At 40.8% G+C, this 17164-nt stretch overlaps 5 protein-coding genes across 5 annotated transcripts; 1 reads left to right on the top strand and 4 right to left on the bottom strand.

The window, feature by feature from the left end:
* Positions 1-7: 7 nt before the first annotated feature.
* On the bottom strand, positions 8-2528 carry BDB00DRAFT_831056 (cytochrome P450). The gene is made up of 9 exons (XM_053124086.1): positions 2276-2528; positions 2123-2188; positions 1881-2031; positions 1728-1780; positions 1163-1645; positions 787-1038; positions 516-711; positions 389-413; positions 8-313 (listed from the first exon to the last, which is right to left on the bottom strand). The coding sequence occupies exons 1-9, from the start codon at positions 2496-2498 to the stop codon at positions 131-133; spliced, it is 1632 nt and encodes a 543-aa protein (XP_052978152.1). The 5' UTR covers positions 2499-2528; the 3' UTR covers positions 8-130.
* A 3772-nt stretch (positions 2529-6300) lies between these two features.
* BDB00DRAFT_873915 (SGNH hydrolase-type esterase domain-containing protein) lies at positions 6301-7641 on the bottom strand (the record flags this gene model as incomplete). Its single annotated transcript, XM_053127158.1, has 1 exon — positions 6301-7641. One exon carries the CDS (start codon positions 7639-7641, stop codon positions 6301-6303), a length of 1341 nt encoding a protein of 446 aa, XP_052978151.1.
* A 4607-nt stretch (positions 7642-12248) lies between these two features.
* BDB00DRAFT_873914 (Scramblase-domain-containing protein) lies at positions 12249-14459 on the bottom strand (the record flags this gene model as incomplete). The annotated part of the gene is made up of 9 exons (XM_053127157.1): positions 12249-12504; positions 12618-12649; positions 12743-12962; positions 13047-13192; positions 13303-13420; positions 13499-13620; positions 13729-13896; positions 13974-14245; positions 14330-14459. 9 exons carry the CDS (start codon positions 14457-14459, stop codon positions 12249-12251), a joined length of 1464 nt encoding a protein of 487 aa, XP_052978150.1.
* BDB00DRAFT_468789 (uncharacterized protein) lies at positions 14372-16093 on the top strand. The gene is made up of 4 exons (XM_053117492.1): positions 14372-14798; positions 14907-15074; positions 15152-15441; positions 15518-16093. The coding sequence occupies exons 1-4, from the start codon at positions 14636-14638 to the stop codon at positions 15944-15946; spliced, it is 1050 nt and encodes a 349-aa protein (XP_052978149.1). The 5' UTR covers positions 14372-14635; the 3' UTR covers positions 15947-16093.
* On the bottom strand, positions 16031-17071 carry BDB00DRAFT_789199 (uncharacterized protein; the record flags this gene model as incomplete). The annotated part of the gene is made up of 2 exons (XM_053120857.1): positions 16031-16684; positions 16769-17071. The coding sequence occupies 2 exons, from the start codon at positions 17069-17071 to the stop codon at positions 16031-16033; spliced, it is 957 nt and encodes a 318-aa protein (XP_052978148.1).
* Positions 17072-17164: the final 93 nt, after the last annotated feature.

The raw sequence follows: 17164 nt of genomic DNA, 5'->3' as shown, positions 1-17164 counted from the left end.
TTAACACAGCGTACCAAATGACATAATTTTTATATATTCTTGTTTGTAAGTAATCTTTTTTGCACACGCTTTTTAGGACTTCTGTAACCATACTAGATATATAAATGAGTGCACTACATGCACAAAATAATCATACAAGACGATCGCGACGCTTGACAAATCGAAGATTTGCATCGATCGGTGTGACAACAAGCCCACCATCATAGCAAGCATCTAAATTTGGATACATGGGTACTCCTTGTTTGTTCAACGGAGGCTCGATTGTTGAAGTTGCGAAGATACGAACCCAAAAGTTGAATGTTTCCGCATCAGCCTGTAGAGAACTTAGCTCACCGGCGATTTACTATTTGCATTAAAGCGTATGGTAACAGTGCTTTGGATTACTTACCAAATTGACACCGGGGCAAATCCGTCTATAAAAGTTATTGAGGAAAAGGAAAGCATCAGAAGAGAATGAAATAGTTGTTTGTGCTGAAAATTCGATGCGTGTTATGCACTCGTATATATGTATATACCTTCCCCAGCCAAACATAAACTGATCACGGGTATCAATACTAGAGTTAACTGAAACGGATAGTGGCCGTGGATCTCCCGCGTATCGATCAGGAAGAAACTTCTCTGGATTTTGATAACGATCGGGGCTGAGATTTAGCGAGTAAGTGCAGGCTAAAAGCACGCTTCCTTTCCTGATTGAATACCCGTTAAATTTGACTGACAGATGTGCCAGGAACATTTTTTAGCATACTCGTTATATCAATGTTTGTTAGTTATTATTAATCGACGTACAATCTTTTATGGCTTTGTGGGGTAAGCCAATGTGGTTGCTGGGTCGATATCGCATGCATTCTTTCTGCACGGAAAGTAAGTACGGCAGACACTCTCTTTCTTCAAAATTCGGTAACCTGCCATCATGTGCAGCAATGAACATGTCGATTTCTTTTTGGATTTTCTTTTGCACATCCTTGTGATGACATAATATTACAAATGCCCAGGTAAGTGTTATTGCTGTTGGATCGGTGCCCGCATTAATCAGATCAACTAAGAGACATTTCCATAATATCACCATCATCGTTCAGTGGATAAAAATAATAAAAATTCCCATCCCCAATGAAGAAATAGAAGATATCTTATGTATCCAGAGTTGTCTTATGTAATTACTTACGTAACAATACCAGTATGTCATCGTCTTCCAATTCAAGTTCCCCCTTGATTCTGTATAGGTCCTTGGCAAAACAATCCGTATCACTTTCCAGAGCCTTTGAAATCAATTGACGGAACAAGGGATCTCGTTTCTCGTATGTGAATTCTCGGTACCGCTGTTCCCTTCCAGTAAAATAACTGAATACACTTGAAATTCCACCAGGTAATACGGTGCCCAACAGGTCTTCTGATGGTGCGCCCCACTTGATTGTTATATCAATGGTTTCGACGATGGATTGAATGAAGAAATCATCCACAGATTCACCGTAAACACCAAAGCATATTCGTAAGATCACATTTAGGGCAGCGAGTTGCATGTGCTTGACGATATTGACTTGACCGTTTTTAGCTGTCTCTTCAAGTAACCTCTGAGTTGCTTGAGTAGCTTCAATTTCAAGCGTCTTCGTCAACCGATCGACAGCTTTTGAACTAAGTAGCGACTGCGCTATATAACCCGCCATTTTTTTCGAAGCGAAAAGAGTTGTCTCAATTGAATACTTCAATCTAGTATCATCTTCATTACTTACCAGCTGCACGGCTTCTTTTCCATCGCTTATCTGCGTCTGTAAAGGTCATACCTCTGAGCGTTGGCGTAGAAAGCATGATTATTATGATATGCAAATGTAAATGTGGATAATTTTACATAAACGTTGATATTTTTACTGAATATTATAGCTTACCTCCGGTTTAGCGCGTAATAATCAGTGGTGAAAGGATGATATGGCCGACCAGAGGTCAATGCGCCTTTGGTTTTAAGAAGCTCATTTGCAATGTAAGAGTCACCGATAAGGATCCATTCCTTTGACCCAATGTTGATACGAACAAGAGGACCTGTACACAAAGTCTTAGCTGAGCTCCCCTTTCCATTCTCATACATTCACAATACTACATTATGAGAATGAGAAGATAAGGCCACACAAACCATATTTATAAAACCATTCGTGAAATTTGACTGCAGGCAAATCCTTATCAATCTGAAATATGTGACCTTAATTTATCAAGTGCAATAAAAAGGGAAAGACTGGTCAATTTCAATCATTGCGTACGTCCTCTTAGGGCTAAATTGTTAACTTACCGAAGAAAGGGAGAGCACCTTTTGGAGATGGAATTATCTTCACCTCTTTAAACCCATTGTGTCTCTTTTTTTGTACGCTATATGTAGTATGATAATAATAAAGTGAATACAGAGCAGCCAATCCAGATACTGTAGCGGTTGCTATTATCTGAGCTGTTTTTAAATCAGCCCCGCGGACAAGGATACTCTGTAAAAGTGATGATGAGCTGTAACGTGAAGTCATCGTCTTTGTTTTTTAAAAAAAGTTAAGAAGAGGAAGAAGGTAAAGCGAGACTGCATATGAATCTCAGAAATACAGTCAAGATGCATGCAGCTGCACTTACTCGTGATACTGTGGTCACAGTACATATCAATGTCCACGAGCCTTCTGCGCCTATGCACCCTTGCTTTTAAGCCCCTCCGCTTCGCTTCGTGTCAATACCACGGGGTTTGGGTGGCTTCACCCAGAGAATCCCCCATCCCCCGGCGGCTAGCGACTTTTTTTAAGGTTGGATTAAGTGTTCCTTAATAAAAGTGGATGCTACTATATTGGTGTAGGTAAGATATTTCTTTGTCTGATTGGAAGATACTTGATTTTTAAAAAAGACTATGTACTGGAAAATTGCTTTATGTCCACATTAAATTGAGTCATCAATAGGCCGCTTATGCATGAAAAGGTATTGAATTGGTGATCCTGCCTTATTACAAATTTTATGGCGACCTTTACAGAAAAAGTTGCAAATATTGCTATCATACCGTAAGTTCTGGTTGTACTTGACGCTGGATGTATAGACTGCTGTGTATCTAGTTTGCACAGAGAGAGAGAGAGAGAGAGAGAGCTGCCGGTTGAAAGTATATAGCTATTCAATAGATGGACAGCACCTTCAGCATCAAGACTTGTGGGTGATAGCGTATATGATCACTCAAGTTGTAAAATCGTTACATGATACTGTATATAATACGCAGGATGTTCACAATCCATGAATTCTTTGCTACTGACACAATTATTTATACTTTAAACGACTAAATAAGAGAACGAGTAATCGACGTACTACTATATAATCTTAAGTTGCAGTAGCCATCTATGTAACCAATACTGTAAAATGAGTTTAAGTCTCAACTGCGTATATTTACAGTACATCTAATATAGTCTGAATTCATTGATCTAAAGGAGTATCATATGTAGCATGTTATACTAACGTTTCTAGAATATATATATACAAGGAGAAAAACATAAAAGATGATAGTGATGCATTGAAGAAGAACTGTAGTGCAGAAACAGGTCGAAATTATGTCGTGGTAACTTAACATTATTTTGCGTTGACAGCACCTTGGCAGGTGCATAAGATATTTAATTTCCTCATTGACAATCAAGCTCAAAAGCGATAACTTCATAATTGTTCATGTCGGTGCAGTGTCTTCGGCCCACACGCACGATCGAACCCGTCCTATGCCTGCCAGTATCTCCGAATGACCGCCACCGCTTGCTTAACTGGCGCGTGTACTGGCTACCCGGCTATTACCCACACAAGGACTATCGTTGTGGTGCATGAGCTGTCACCCGCGATCACTACAGTCTCGTTTGTCCGCTACTCCGTACAATGTGGCAAGAGCTTACTGACGCCTATGGCACATATTTTATCGTACCGCCAGAGATGCATACCATTGATGTCATCCTTAACAAGCTACCATGTGCCTACGTCGGCTTATCCAACGGCAAACGGCAAACAGTATGGTCAGCGATACTACGCGTCCTAAGGGAAATCGATCGGCTCTGTCATCCCGAAGAGCATTTAGTTCCTAGGGGAAGACATTTCTTCACCAGTGTCATCGGAGCACGGTTAAAGTGCTCCGACTATCCTCCTTTCCCTAGTCATTGTTCTATTATATTTGTAACAACCTTGCACAGAGCTTATCACACATGCACTACCATACTGGCTTAACTTTTTCCTCCTGTCCACGGGGTTTTAAGTTCTTGCATCTATTCTATATAAAACGAATCCACACGCACCGGAAGGAAGCGACCGCAATGTCTATTGGCGCAGGTCCACAGTCTTTCTTAAAGAATAGAAACCAAAATTTCATCTATAATTGTTCATTTGTGCCCTTGTCAAGACCAATATCTTGTATCCATAGCCATTGATGTTGGCTGTTCATATTTACTAGTTATGAACGAATCCATTGAAGTAATACTGAAAGGGTGATAGCAAAAATCATCTATTCTCGGATGATATGCTTATGGTAACATAGCAACGGCTACCATGGCAACGAATTAACCGAGTGAGTCGTTTCAAAAATAACATATAGAGTGTAATTGAGAATGCCAGTTTTCATCACTGTCAAATTGAATATATGAGAACTAAAGGAGCCAGTAATATATAGCATCTGCATCAGCTTTAGAGATAGTTGCCACTGATTTAGAACCTGACCCGAGATAAAATGTCGAACGTTCAAAGCAAGTACAAGGTAGATTGCTACTTTACGCTTTATAATTACTGGTCTGCGTGTTCTTGCCTTCAAAGCCGTTAAGACAGTTTGTGTATGAAACTTAAAATGCAGTTGCACGCTTGAGTGTGGTACCGTAGAAACAAAAAAAAAGAGATTTTCCCATATATAAAAAAAGGGCTCATTTCAAGAGTTGACTATTCTATTCAGGACTAGGATGCTGAACTCTAAGAAGCATTCACACATCAAGTGTTCAAGTCTATTGTCCGGATATATAAAAAGCCTTAAAGCGCCTTATTGACATGCCTTTGAATGCATGTAAATGCATTTTAAGATGCGTTAAGGTGTCGCAAATGCATCCAAAGGCGTCCATTTTAACTTAAAGGTACTTTTTACTTTAAGATGATTGTACAGTACTACTAGAGAAGTATTGCGTATATTACTGATATTTTGAACATAGTTTCTAAAAGAAATACCTTGAGAGTTAATTTTAATTCATCATTGAGCGTACTCATGTGAAAGAAAGGAGAGTGGTATACAAGTGCCAATAGTCTACAGTACCTGTATACTTTGAGCACACGCAAAATAAAGACGGTCGTACCTTGTGTAGGTCAAAGCTTGCGTAAAATATCAGTAGTTCGTATTGCTGCTTCATCATGTGTTGCGTAAGTGGTAACCACGTGTCTAAATCAATTGACACAATTTCAATATACGCAGCATCGCAGTATCCCTTAAAAGTAGTACAGAGAACAGTATTGCATTCCTGCGACTGGTTGACGCGTGATGCTCTTCATATCAACAGAGTTTTTACTTGTACGTTGTATCGCTTCAATTACGATGTAGACGCAATCAAAATGTGCATATTGGTGTCCATAAAGCCGGTATTATAGAAATTATGACATACTATTGTATATATCAAATATGACGTTAAACGAACGATTTCATGTGTTTTTTTTTCAAGAAATACTTGCTACTGTTAAAGTTTAAGCTAAGGGATAACACATTTCACTGACTTCATCTTAGACAGTTTTTAAATAAGGGAATTGATATTGTATGTTTTACTCGAGTCAAGCGAGGTACACAATCAGAGTGGAGCATATGGTAATCAATTGTGGAAGAACTGACTCTATAATCTAATTGACTGATAATCGTCGGTTTTAGAAACCTGAAAACATAGGATTTAGATTAATGAGTGATGTCACTGGTCTCCTCTAGTTGATATTGAATTATTGGATTATAACAAAAAAAGGCAATGATGTTCAATATGCTGATGATGCGGAAATACTCTGTAAACGGAAGCAGTAAGAGTTGTGTGTGATGCACAGAGTAATAGAAAACGACGGGAATACATACATCCACGATGTTTACATGCAAAAACGGAATGTTGGTGATACAATGTGTAGTAGGCAAAGGAGTAGTAGTGCCATCATCAGCAGAGTAAATTTGTAGCACCATACAGTACTGCGTCCGTCCACCAGAACAATACGTACATATATAATAGTGAATTATCCAGTAAATTTTCAAGAAACATACAGTATGTATCGGATATTATTAATTACATTGTTTGAAAAAACTAATACAATTGTAAAGGTATGAATGTTTTAAAAATCTAACGTTACAGGAACCGGTCCAAAGGCAAGTAAGCCCATTCCATTCGAGGTTTCCATATTACATCTGGGATTCATGCCATAACCATAGTAAAGGAACACGTTGTTTGTGTTAAATTGCATAGCACTATCGCTCAGGAAGAGCCGTATACTCTTCTTGTCTTCTTGAATCGCTGTCTTGTATATTACAGGCAAAATCGCACCGTTCTCATCGTGCAGGCTGAAGCCGAAAATACCGCCCTCAGGTTCTCTCCATTCGTCGACATTATTGAATTGCAGAAGCAAAGTAGCTTGTAGTGCAGCAACAGATGTGCTATTGGAGAACCTATGTTTCTCGAAAGTGATGGTGTCAATATCAGGACTGCTGGAACCGCCTACGTTCCTTAGCGTTCTTGCCGCTGCAACTGCTAGCCGCCGTCCGACTGCTGCTTGACCATTAGCTGATAAATGAACAGGATCGTCTAATTCACAATCGATACTGGAAACGACTCCAATTTGATCGGTGTTCCAGTCATCGTTGATCAGCGAGCGTTGTCCTTCTCGAACAGTATTCCAATTGTTGTTATTGTTCACCAGATTCGATGAACGTGCAATCTGAACGTATACGAATGGAAGTCGTTCGTTGTTGAGTTTGCTGCGGGTCGTTTGAATAAAGGACTTGAGCCGAGTTCCGTATTCATTTGCAAGAGTAGCGTTCTCGGCGTCCGATTCTCCTTGGTACCATAGGATACCTGCCACTTGATTCTCGATCTTTTCAATACGTCCCAACATAGCTCCGTAAAGCGTATTATTGAACGGGTTTTCGGTCGTTTCGAGTAGCTCTGGACTCCATTGCTCCATGGTTGTACCTCCGTGACTCGATGCCACTAGACCTACTGGAACATTGTACTGCTCCCGATAGGCCTTGGAAAACGCCGTTCCCAAGGAAACGCCTCTGTATAGATGATAGTCCTTGAGATAAACGGAGGGATCCGGAATACTGTAGCTGACCTGGCGAGCTGACTGATCGAGTCGATGAGTTGGCTCACGACATAAGCTCCAATCCTCATTGGATTGAAACAGGTGTACCATTTCATCAACATATTCTGGGTATGTTGACGGGGGGTCAGTCCAAGGATTGGTGTAAAAGGCACTCCCACGCATGTTGCTTTGGCCACTCATAACCCAAACGTCACCAACAAGAACATTGGTTGCATTGTCAATGGTATAAGGCCCCCCAATTTCGAGTGAGAGAGTTTGACCATCAGATTGCTTGACCAACGCCGTGTTCGTAGTAAAATCTCGCTGTAGTACTTGAAAGCTACTGACTTGAGAGTAGACGTGTTGCGATGCCATTGCAGAACGTAGTATAAGAATTGGAATTAAAATGGGTACCAGAATTAATATAAGGCAAATAAAGGAGAGAAAAATAATTGCTTTTGGGGATAGTTTTGATCGCAAACTTTTCTGCCCTAAGAGGTATTTCATTTGCGAAAGAGCAGTGATTCAAAAGTTTGTAGTTAGATATAATATAACTCAATGCTAAGCACCTGTGGAAATAAGCTCATTACACAAAAAAAGAGAGCACTCCTTCTCTCTAACTAAAAGAAGTAATATGTCTGACCGCGGACATTGTTGATGCTAAGCTCAGTGCGTGGCAGCTTAAAAGTGTCGCACAAGCACAAAACAGTTTAGTGCTTAAGTTATGCTTGTTGCGCTAACTATTATTGGGAAATATCTACTCATTACATGCAATTATCAGAAATGACATAAATCAATTGTTAGGTGACTCACTGGTAGAATTGCTTGTTTCCGATGAAGGCGTAGAACTATGCTTAAGAAGTACGAAATGCGATTTAAACAGCTCAGCAGGCGGTCGGAGTGCCGTAGTACAGTGTTACAAGTATCTATGAATTTACAGCGCAGAACGTAAACATCGCAACTACAGAAACTCTTACCCGACCATGTGATACCTTTTTTCTTTAACCAAGTTGAATTGCTGGGGGTAAAAAAATTGCTATTGCATTACGATTGCAAACGAAAACGTTAAATATGTATCATCTCGAAAAGTCGAGCACATTGGGTTCATTTCTGCAAAACGCACAGGTGCAAGTAATGATAAAAGGATATGTCATGCGAAATCAAAAGATATGATGTACCGTAGCAAACTGCTGGTTCACAAGTCCTAAGGTAAATTATCTGAGCGGAACCAATAAATCCCATATAAGCACGGTTCTTGACAGGCTTCGCGAAAAGCCAGTTACACTCCGGTACACGAGAAGAGAAGTTTCTATTCCCGGATTTTACGAAGCAAACATGTTACAACTGATACTTCAATGTACTACATAGATGCTTCATTTTCTATTCCGGGAAGCCAATTAAGCTGCCGTTTCTGCTGTCCAGATTTTTAGTGAGCGTTTTTATTTCGTTGAGTTGGCGTGTTCGAGTTAACTGTTCCTCATTCTGGCTGCAAAGTGCTCGTTATTCAATAAGGAAATGATATATAGCATTTTTTAATTAACATACTGAAACTGCTAGAATTGAAGTGGGTATTAGTCAGTGGGAGACGAATAGTTCAAATGTCTCCCTCCAGTTACTATAGTAAGCATAGATACGACTATTTGCGCTTGACAAAGGTCATACAAAAGTTGAGTACCAAAGTACTTTGGTGGAGTCATTTTATTATTATCGAAGTTTACTACTTCAGTATTCACCCTCATTAAGCAGCTAAAGTTGTTCATCAAGTCAAGCTTTTTTACACATTGTTGATTATTACCATACAGCGCTATACTTTACGATGCTACAATACAGCCTATAATGCCTTCTTATAGTATGATTGAAATAATTTTACGCGCGAGGCTGACTACCTTTAAGCAGTGGACCAGCAATGATAAATACGGAAGGTCAGTGCACATGTAAGCAGAAGTAAACTGAGTGACACACAGAAAATTTTCCAAAGGAAGATAAACTTGGCGTAGCGAACGATGAGAGCCGATAAATAAAGATTTTGCAATAAACATATCATTATTCTTGCTACATGTAAAAAAAGTTAAAATCAAACCGAAGCCTCAGAGGTGCAATTGGTACTATGATGACCGAAATATTATAGGTACCATCCAGAGACTTTTACGATGTTAGTATGATAGCGTTATCGTAGCCCAAAAAACCATCTACTGTATAAATGACAACGAATCGTGGTGTGGATCAAATGCTGTATCTCCATGGTATATGTAAAATCGATACATGGAGAACTTGCGGAAGCAGAGACCATGTACGTCATCCATGGTCATACTTTAGCTCTTTGCCCTTGCTTTACAGATCATCGAAATGAACATCAACGATATGCTAGTTAAGATCAATAGATCTTTGGTAGCTTTGGCGCAGGTATTTGAAAGCCAGGTCAGCTAAAGGACTGGCAAACGATGGTACAGCAAGCAGTCTACAGTGAGAGCAATAAGTGCCTTGCTATTGACTTCAAATTACCACTTCTGAAGAGGGAAAGGGGGCTAAATGTATTCACCCTTGACGAGGTAGTAGCCGGTAAAGTACACTATAAGCCAAGAAGTATTGTGGCTTGCAGAAATTGCGACCCTGTGCTCCGTGCGCAAAGTTGTGATGGTTCCACAGGAACTAATTAAACATGCGTCAGCTGCTACATAAATCTGGTTTCCTTTTTAGTTCGCACAGGTTACACGCATTCCTTTCTTGGCCCGCTGCTTGATCAGGAACGAATGCTCTCGTTTTCTGATACTTAGTAAACCTACTTTCAAGTTTTCGTAGTATTATTACTACATAAAGATATGTAGGCATTAAGAAGAGTAATCTAAAGCTAAAAAAACTTCATTTTAATTTCGCGAACATATACAAAGCCATATTGGTGCTTAAGAGCTACATGCGCACAAATCCACAAAGTTAATGAAAGGTAAACAAAGATCGTAATGCTGTAATAATTATTTTACATGAAGGTACTGTAAGCTTTTTGAAATCTCGTTCAAGGAAAATCATGGATTTGCCATCGTATCAGTATTCGAAGTTCAGCTAAAAAAGCAAATTATGCTCACATATGTTAGCACATTGTGAAGAATTGGATACATACTTATCTGATACCACGTGGATACGAACAATGCACATGCATTGACGGGAACACTTTTCTGTAGAGCTCTATAAATGCTCTCGCGACACTGACTTCCATAATATAGGCAGCAGTGTAATTTTACCATCAAGGGAGTTGAATTGTCTTCGCAATTTAAAGTACGTTCTAAACTTTCAATAGCCAGAATAAGTGAGCTACTTAATGGAAGACAGCGCTGTACCAGTGTGAACTTCCTAATGCTAAGCACTAGAAAATAAGGCGGTAATGGAGTCGATTAGTACTAATCGCGGTATAAATATAGTCCGACAAGTAGTACGTAGTAAAGCAAGTTCAGATGCTTGCTTCCTTTGAGAGCAGAGTGGATGTGTATATACTGCTTTACACTGAAGCTTACTCCAGGAAAAGTGCTGTAGGCAGCAGCTTCTTCAACCACCGCTATAATTAACTTTCTGAATAAGTTTTTGCTTAACCAGTATGCAGTAATATAAATAGCCTTGCGTAGACGTCGGACATATGAGATCGTAATCTGATGCTTTTTGAAGCCTTGGAAAACCTTGTGAAAGCATTTGAAGATTTCAAAAGACATTAACTTACTAACAAGAATTTACAACGGATGTGTTGCTGAGGCAAATGGTGCGTATAATAAGAAAGTGCGAGAATAGATAATTTGTTTCAAGTTTTGAATGTTAAGAGTCAACAATAAAGTACAAAGTACAACTACACTATCAAATCTGATTCTGTTATCTGCCTGTTGCTATGTCATATATGTAGCAGTTTTTTTGTTATAATATATGGTTTATATAAATTTATAGGACTCGGCTCGGGGCCCCTAAACCATTTGTTTGATTAGCCTGTACATCTGGGCTGGGTATAAGAAAAGGGTAGCTAGCTAGGGAAGTTTAAGGGTGATTGATGGTGTAATATCAAATAAATCACAAGAGACAGAATAAGTTAACGAGACCCAAAAATAGTTAAAACTGGCTAAATGTGATAACATAAGTTCTCACTATTATAACACAGGAAATTGCTTATTTTTGGCAACTACCGCAGCGTGTACACTGAACAGCCTCGTATAGTAGCTATGATGTGATTTACGTGATCCATATAATGACAACTTCTTCCTGAGCTTAGTTGATCCGTTTGACACCAAGAGGTGTCTGGCACTCAGCAATTGGCAGCTTTCTAACCCACTGTTAATTATTAATAACAGAGCTTCTCGACGCGTTTGGCACCATCCCAGAAGTCAGACCCGACATAAACGTTCTTGACTAAGTATCGAATCAATTGCCGCAATCGGATGCAGCACTTATCAAAGGCAGACGGCAAACTTGTTGGCCAGTACTAATACGAGTGCTTCGTGAAATTGACTGCCTAAGTCATCCGGCCGCTGACTACACCTTAGAGGGCGATCCAGGACCCTGACTCTCAAGCGAGTTGTCACCACCAGCTTCTTCGCAAAACAACCATTGAGAATTCTCGATGCGTCGTGTTCGTATCCATTATTCCATCATATTATTACTTCCTCTCCCTCTGTATACTTCCTTTTTTCTGTCATTTATACACCGTCCCTTCTCTTCTCTGCCCACATTTTTTCCCCTCTGATGGTTTTATTCAGTGATGGCACCATATCCAGCTTTTTGTACCCTTAAACAATTAGTACCGAAAGGAAGGGACCGCATGCTCATGGCGCAGGTGAACTAATGTTCTAAATAATAATAATAAACATGAAGTTTAAACTATGTAGCCAAAATCCTTGGCAGCCAGTTTAGACGTTTACGTCATTTTCGAGACTACAGTCGTTCAAACGGAATGCCGTACCTGTTGTATTTGTGCCTATACTTTTCGTTCTCAAATATTTCTTGGTCAACATTTAGCAGTACACGTGGAGACCATGATCGTAAGTTTCGGTAGCTGCCAGTTGCTGTCCATATTGCACATGTTGATAGCCTGTGCGCAAGAATCCAGTGACAGCGGTTGGAGCGCACCGGATAATCCCCTCGGCATCGTCAAGGGCTTGCACAATATTACCAGACTTCCCATGTGCTGAACGAGCTTCCAATAGCGCGATCGTTTTTTCATATAAGGTCATTAAGATTGATAGGCGCGCTGTCATGGATGTCACAAAGCTGAATATATTTGACATGATTTAACTGTATGAGTGGTGTGTACTTTAACTACATACAAGATTATTTCGAAATATAACTTCACTTTATAAGAGAAAGGTTGGTGATAATATTACAAGGAACGAGGGTCAATGATGACAGGGAATGGCTACAGTTTTATGTGTTGTTTTTATCATCCATCTTAATCGTCGTCATTAAAAAAATCCCAGAGCTTGCTACCTAAATCCTCATTATGACTCACACCAGCCTCATCATCGCTCAGAAATCCATCATCAGACCAGCCACCCGTGTTGGAAGGCTGCTGGTTCGTATCTGGTCCTCCAAAACCAGGTGCACCAGGCGAGGGTGGTGCGGCTGGATCAGAAGGATTACCTCCAGCAACACCTTGATCCTCATGATGTCCACCTTCACCGCTTCCACCACCGAAACCAAAGAATGGCATTGGCATAAATCCTCCACCGCTATAATAAACAGAACGATAATATTAATGAGTATTTTTAACAGAAAAAAAAAGAAACAATGGAATAGTGGTTAACTTCATTTACCCATGTTGTGAATGCCGAGAAAAGAAATCGAAATCGACTGATATAGCACAGGCCAAAGTAACTGCACGTTCGTCAAGCGTCAATCCTCGTGGAGTTCCTTCAACGGCATCCATTCGAACCACATATTGGCCAGTATCAGTGAAGAGCTAAAGTTATTATTTTACGATGTTAATGAAATCTCTGTATCTAATATCAAAATCTATATCGACTATTCCAAATATGAGCACGTTTCAAAAAAAATGGATAATCTCTCTACCTCTCTTGCAAATCCTGCAAAGTTTCTATTGATGTTTGCTAGGGGTCCTCCCTGCTCATCTTGTAAATCAAAGTCCCAACCCAAGAATGGCGTATCGATATTCGCAAACTGCTTTTTCCTAGTAACCCAACGATATGTCAGAGGAGCCAAAACCATAATCGCGATAAATAAAACGAAAGAATTTCTATCAGCTAACCCAACAAAGAGATCGTATTTGCGCCGCAGCAAGTGCCATCGTTGCTGTACTTCACCCACTAATCGATCATCCGAAGTGTAAATGAAAATTCGGCTATTGATGAACGCGAAAGGGCGAATAATCTATATAACATTGTTTGTACTTTGTTAAGATACAGTTTATAGCTTACATTGTTGACGTGTATTAATCGCTTAACTGAAACGCAGTTGCTTATCCGGCTTTGGTAATACCTTATAAACGACCTGACCGTTCACGTCTAGAATGGTTGCGTTCATAGGGCGATGGGTGCGCAAAAGCTGTCGGCTAACAGACTTCATAAATCCTTCCTCTTCAGCAATGTAACCGACATAATTCCCTTGAGGATCCATGATCTTATATCGATTCGCTTGTTCATAACCCTGTTAAAAAAGTACGTATTTGTAAACCGCATAATATCATCATTATCATTATTCTTTGACCATTTCTTTTTTTTTACCAAAAAAATGTTCATCATCTCGAATTCTCTGCCAACCACCAATGCAGACTGCGTCAGCATAGGTGCACCATGATAGTCTGGCGTAATGACAGCACCGGGCTGTTGAGGTACGTCTACTGGAGTGTGCGCAGGATCTGATGAAAAATGTTTGTCGTTTTGTACCACCACCTGTTCTGTTGGTGGAGCTTGATACTGTGGCTGTTGCTGTTGTTGCTGAGCTACTATCGTTGGTCGCAAGTTGTCAACGTGATTCAAGATACGTCCTCGAGGCCCTTTTAAAATGGATGGTAAGTTATTTCTGATTTCGATTCATTCGCATAAACACCATTAAAAAAGCAACTGTAATAGCGATTTACCTTGGCGCGGCGGTCTTCGTAGTGAGGAGTAATAAAGCTGTGAAGGAACCGTTTGAGTCCGTAACAGAGTCGGCCGCACGCGAATTGCAGCCGATCGCCCGGCTGCAGTTGCTAGACGATTCGCCAACATTGTTTGAATTATTTCGAATTAAAAACGATTAGAAAGTGCTCGAAAAAAAAATACGTTATGCATGCATCAAGGCTGGCGTGGCTTTTTCGTATTCCGCTTAAAAGGGTCGTCGTTTTTTTTTACCCTTTTCGTTTTTGCACTCGAAAGCTGACCACATTTCCACCTTAAAAACGAAAATGGAAGCAGGACCAACGCCTCATCGATCCCAATTTTATATGGATCCAGATAATCTGGACGAAGAATTGGCCAAGGTGCCATTATTTATGAACAAGCTTCCTGAAGAAAATAATGACACGCTCGAGGCTTTACAATCGCTGGTATACGACGGCACACCTGAAGGTTCGCTTAGTAACACAATGACCTATTCTTGACGCAATTCAGCGAAAGCAAAAGAAATGAAGAAAAGGAGGGAACAAGCTATTAAAGCAAGAATGAACTGGTACACAGAAATTGCAGAAAACTTTAAAAATCAAGGCAACGACTGTTTCAAGGAGGGCAAGGCTAAATACAAGGACGCCATTGATTATTATACACGAGCTATCGACACAGACTGCTCGGACGCAAAAATTCTGGAGGCATGTTATGCAAATCGTGCAGCAGTGAACATTGAACTTGGTAAGCACGATATGCGGCCAGAGTGCATGCATTTGAGGAATACATGATGGATTGAAGCTCACCCCAGATTGTTTTAGGTAACTATGGCCGTGTGCTACGCGATTGCGCCAAATGTTTAGAATACAACCCAAAACACGTAAAGGCACTTTATCGATCTGCGCGTGCCTTGTTTGTCTTGGAACGGTTTGACGAAGCACATGACTGCTGTGAACATGCTCTTCTTGTGGATGCAGACAACAAGGTCGTCGCAGATTTGAAGCAAACGATCTTGAAACGAAAGGAACAAGTGGAGGCCAAGCAACGGGCAAAGGAAGAAAAGGAGCGCAAGGAGAAGGAAGAAAAAGAGAAGTTGGAACAGGCTTTCAAGGTAAAGGGGTCATGACTCTCGATTTTTATTAATGTAACCCTGGGAAGAACCCCATCTGATGAACGGAAAATTACAGGAGCGAAACATCAAATTTGAAGTGACGGAAGCCGAAGTACGAGAAAAGGCCAACATCCAACTCGACCCAGAAAGCAACACATTATCATGGCCTGTGTTTTTCCTGTATCCGGAGTACAAGGAAAGCGATTATATCCAATCATTCAACGAAACCAACACGTTTTTGGACCATCTGGAAATCATGTTTGAACAACGTGCGCCATGGGATGAACGCGGCGAATACACACCCAACAATGTCGAGGTCTATTTCGAAAACAACCAAAAGCTGCGGCCAAGCATCATCAAAATTGGTAAAAAGCTTCCGTTGGGCAAGATATTATCGTTGGATCAGTATGTGGTTACGAACGGTGTGCCCAGCTTTATTATTTTGCCCAAAAAGTCGCCCTTCAAGGATGAGTTTTTGAAGAAGTATAAGAAGGATCCGCAGTAGTAGTTGGTAGCAGCAATAGAAGGGAATATTGTACTATTTGTAAGACAGGAATTTAAAAATAGCTACAACTTGCAATACAACACATTAACCATCACTATCGTCGAAGGATGAAATGCTGCGCACTCCATACGAATGACGAGGGCTGGATGGTGTACGACTCGAGCTGTAGCTCATCACGTCTTCCAAAGTGCCGCTTTGCATCCGCTGGCGCCGTTGTTCATGCACATCCGCCCAACTGTCTTCCGATTCCGATACATTGCGTGAGCGTTCTTGCTGTGGTTCCGGCATTCGCATCATATTGCCCCGCTTACTGTCGCCATTTTCATCATCACCATCATCGCTGCTATTGCTATGCTGATAACGGATAGCATCCCATTCGGCTGCCTCAAAAGCTCCAAGCTTCGGTCCCAGATCTGCCGGTGTTGCTGCTGTCGATGTTGGTGCATCCATAGGCAGTGGTGGACGAGCAAAGACCCAATTATTATTTCGAGCTGTGTGACTAGATCCCAGACTAGGGGTGCTACTTTCGAGGGGCTGTTGACGTTGTTGTTGCGATGACTGTAGTGATGGTGGTGAAGGCATGCCCATCAAGCTGTTTCCCCTGCTCTGCAGCGACTGCCGGCGTCTGTGCAGATCCATCTCCTCTTGTTCCAACAGTGCCTGTTCCTTTGCCAATCGCTCACGTCGTGCAATGATGGTCTTTTCCATTTCGGAGAGTTCATAGTCGTTATGCATAAACTATCGCCGCAAAGAGAATGCGTACCCACAATCGTATGAGAACTATGATGCTATAGTTGCTATTGTTTGACGTTTGTGACTTACCTGGTGCTTGTTAGCATTGCGGCTCGAGTGTTGGCGACGGTGTCGCAGATAACCATCACCATAACCACGGCGTCCCAGTACACTTTTTGCAAGCGGTTCGTCGTCATCGTCATTATCAACACTATCGAAGGATTCGTCACGGAAGACCGTGTGCTTTTCATTGTAGTGTCGAACAAACTCTTCATATTCTTTACGGTCTTGACGCTCAGACCACCATTCCCTGACGTATTCGGCACCTTCGTAAGCTGCCCAAGCACCTAATGGTACACCGACAATAATAAGTACAATTAGTGCAGGATGCATGACCTCTTCGTTTCGTAATAGTGAATTTTGAAGAGGTAGGCAAAAAGGAAAAAGAAAGGAAGGGAATGGAAGAAAAAAAGCGAATGGTTATAA

The sequence above is a fragment of the Zychaea mexicana genome (assembly GCF_025766255.1).
Source record: "Zychaea mexicana strain RSA 1403 chromosome Unknown BDB00scaffold_53, whole genome shotgun sequence".
NCBI classification, from domain to species: Eukaryota; Fungi; Mucoromycota; class Mucoromycetes; order Mucorales; family Lichtheimiaceae; genus Zychaea; species Zychaea mexicana.
The sequence above is the reverse complement of the archived record's forward strand: the minus strand, read 5'-3'. Positions and strand labels throughout refer to the sequence as shown.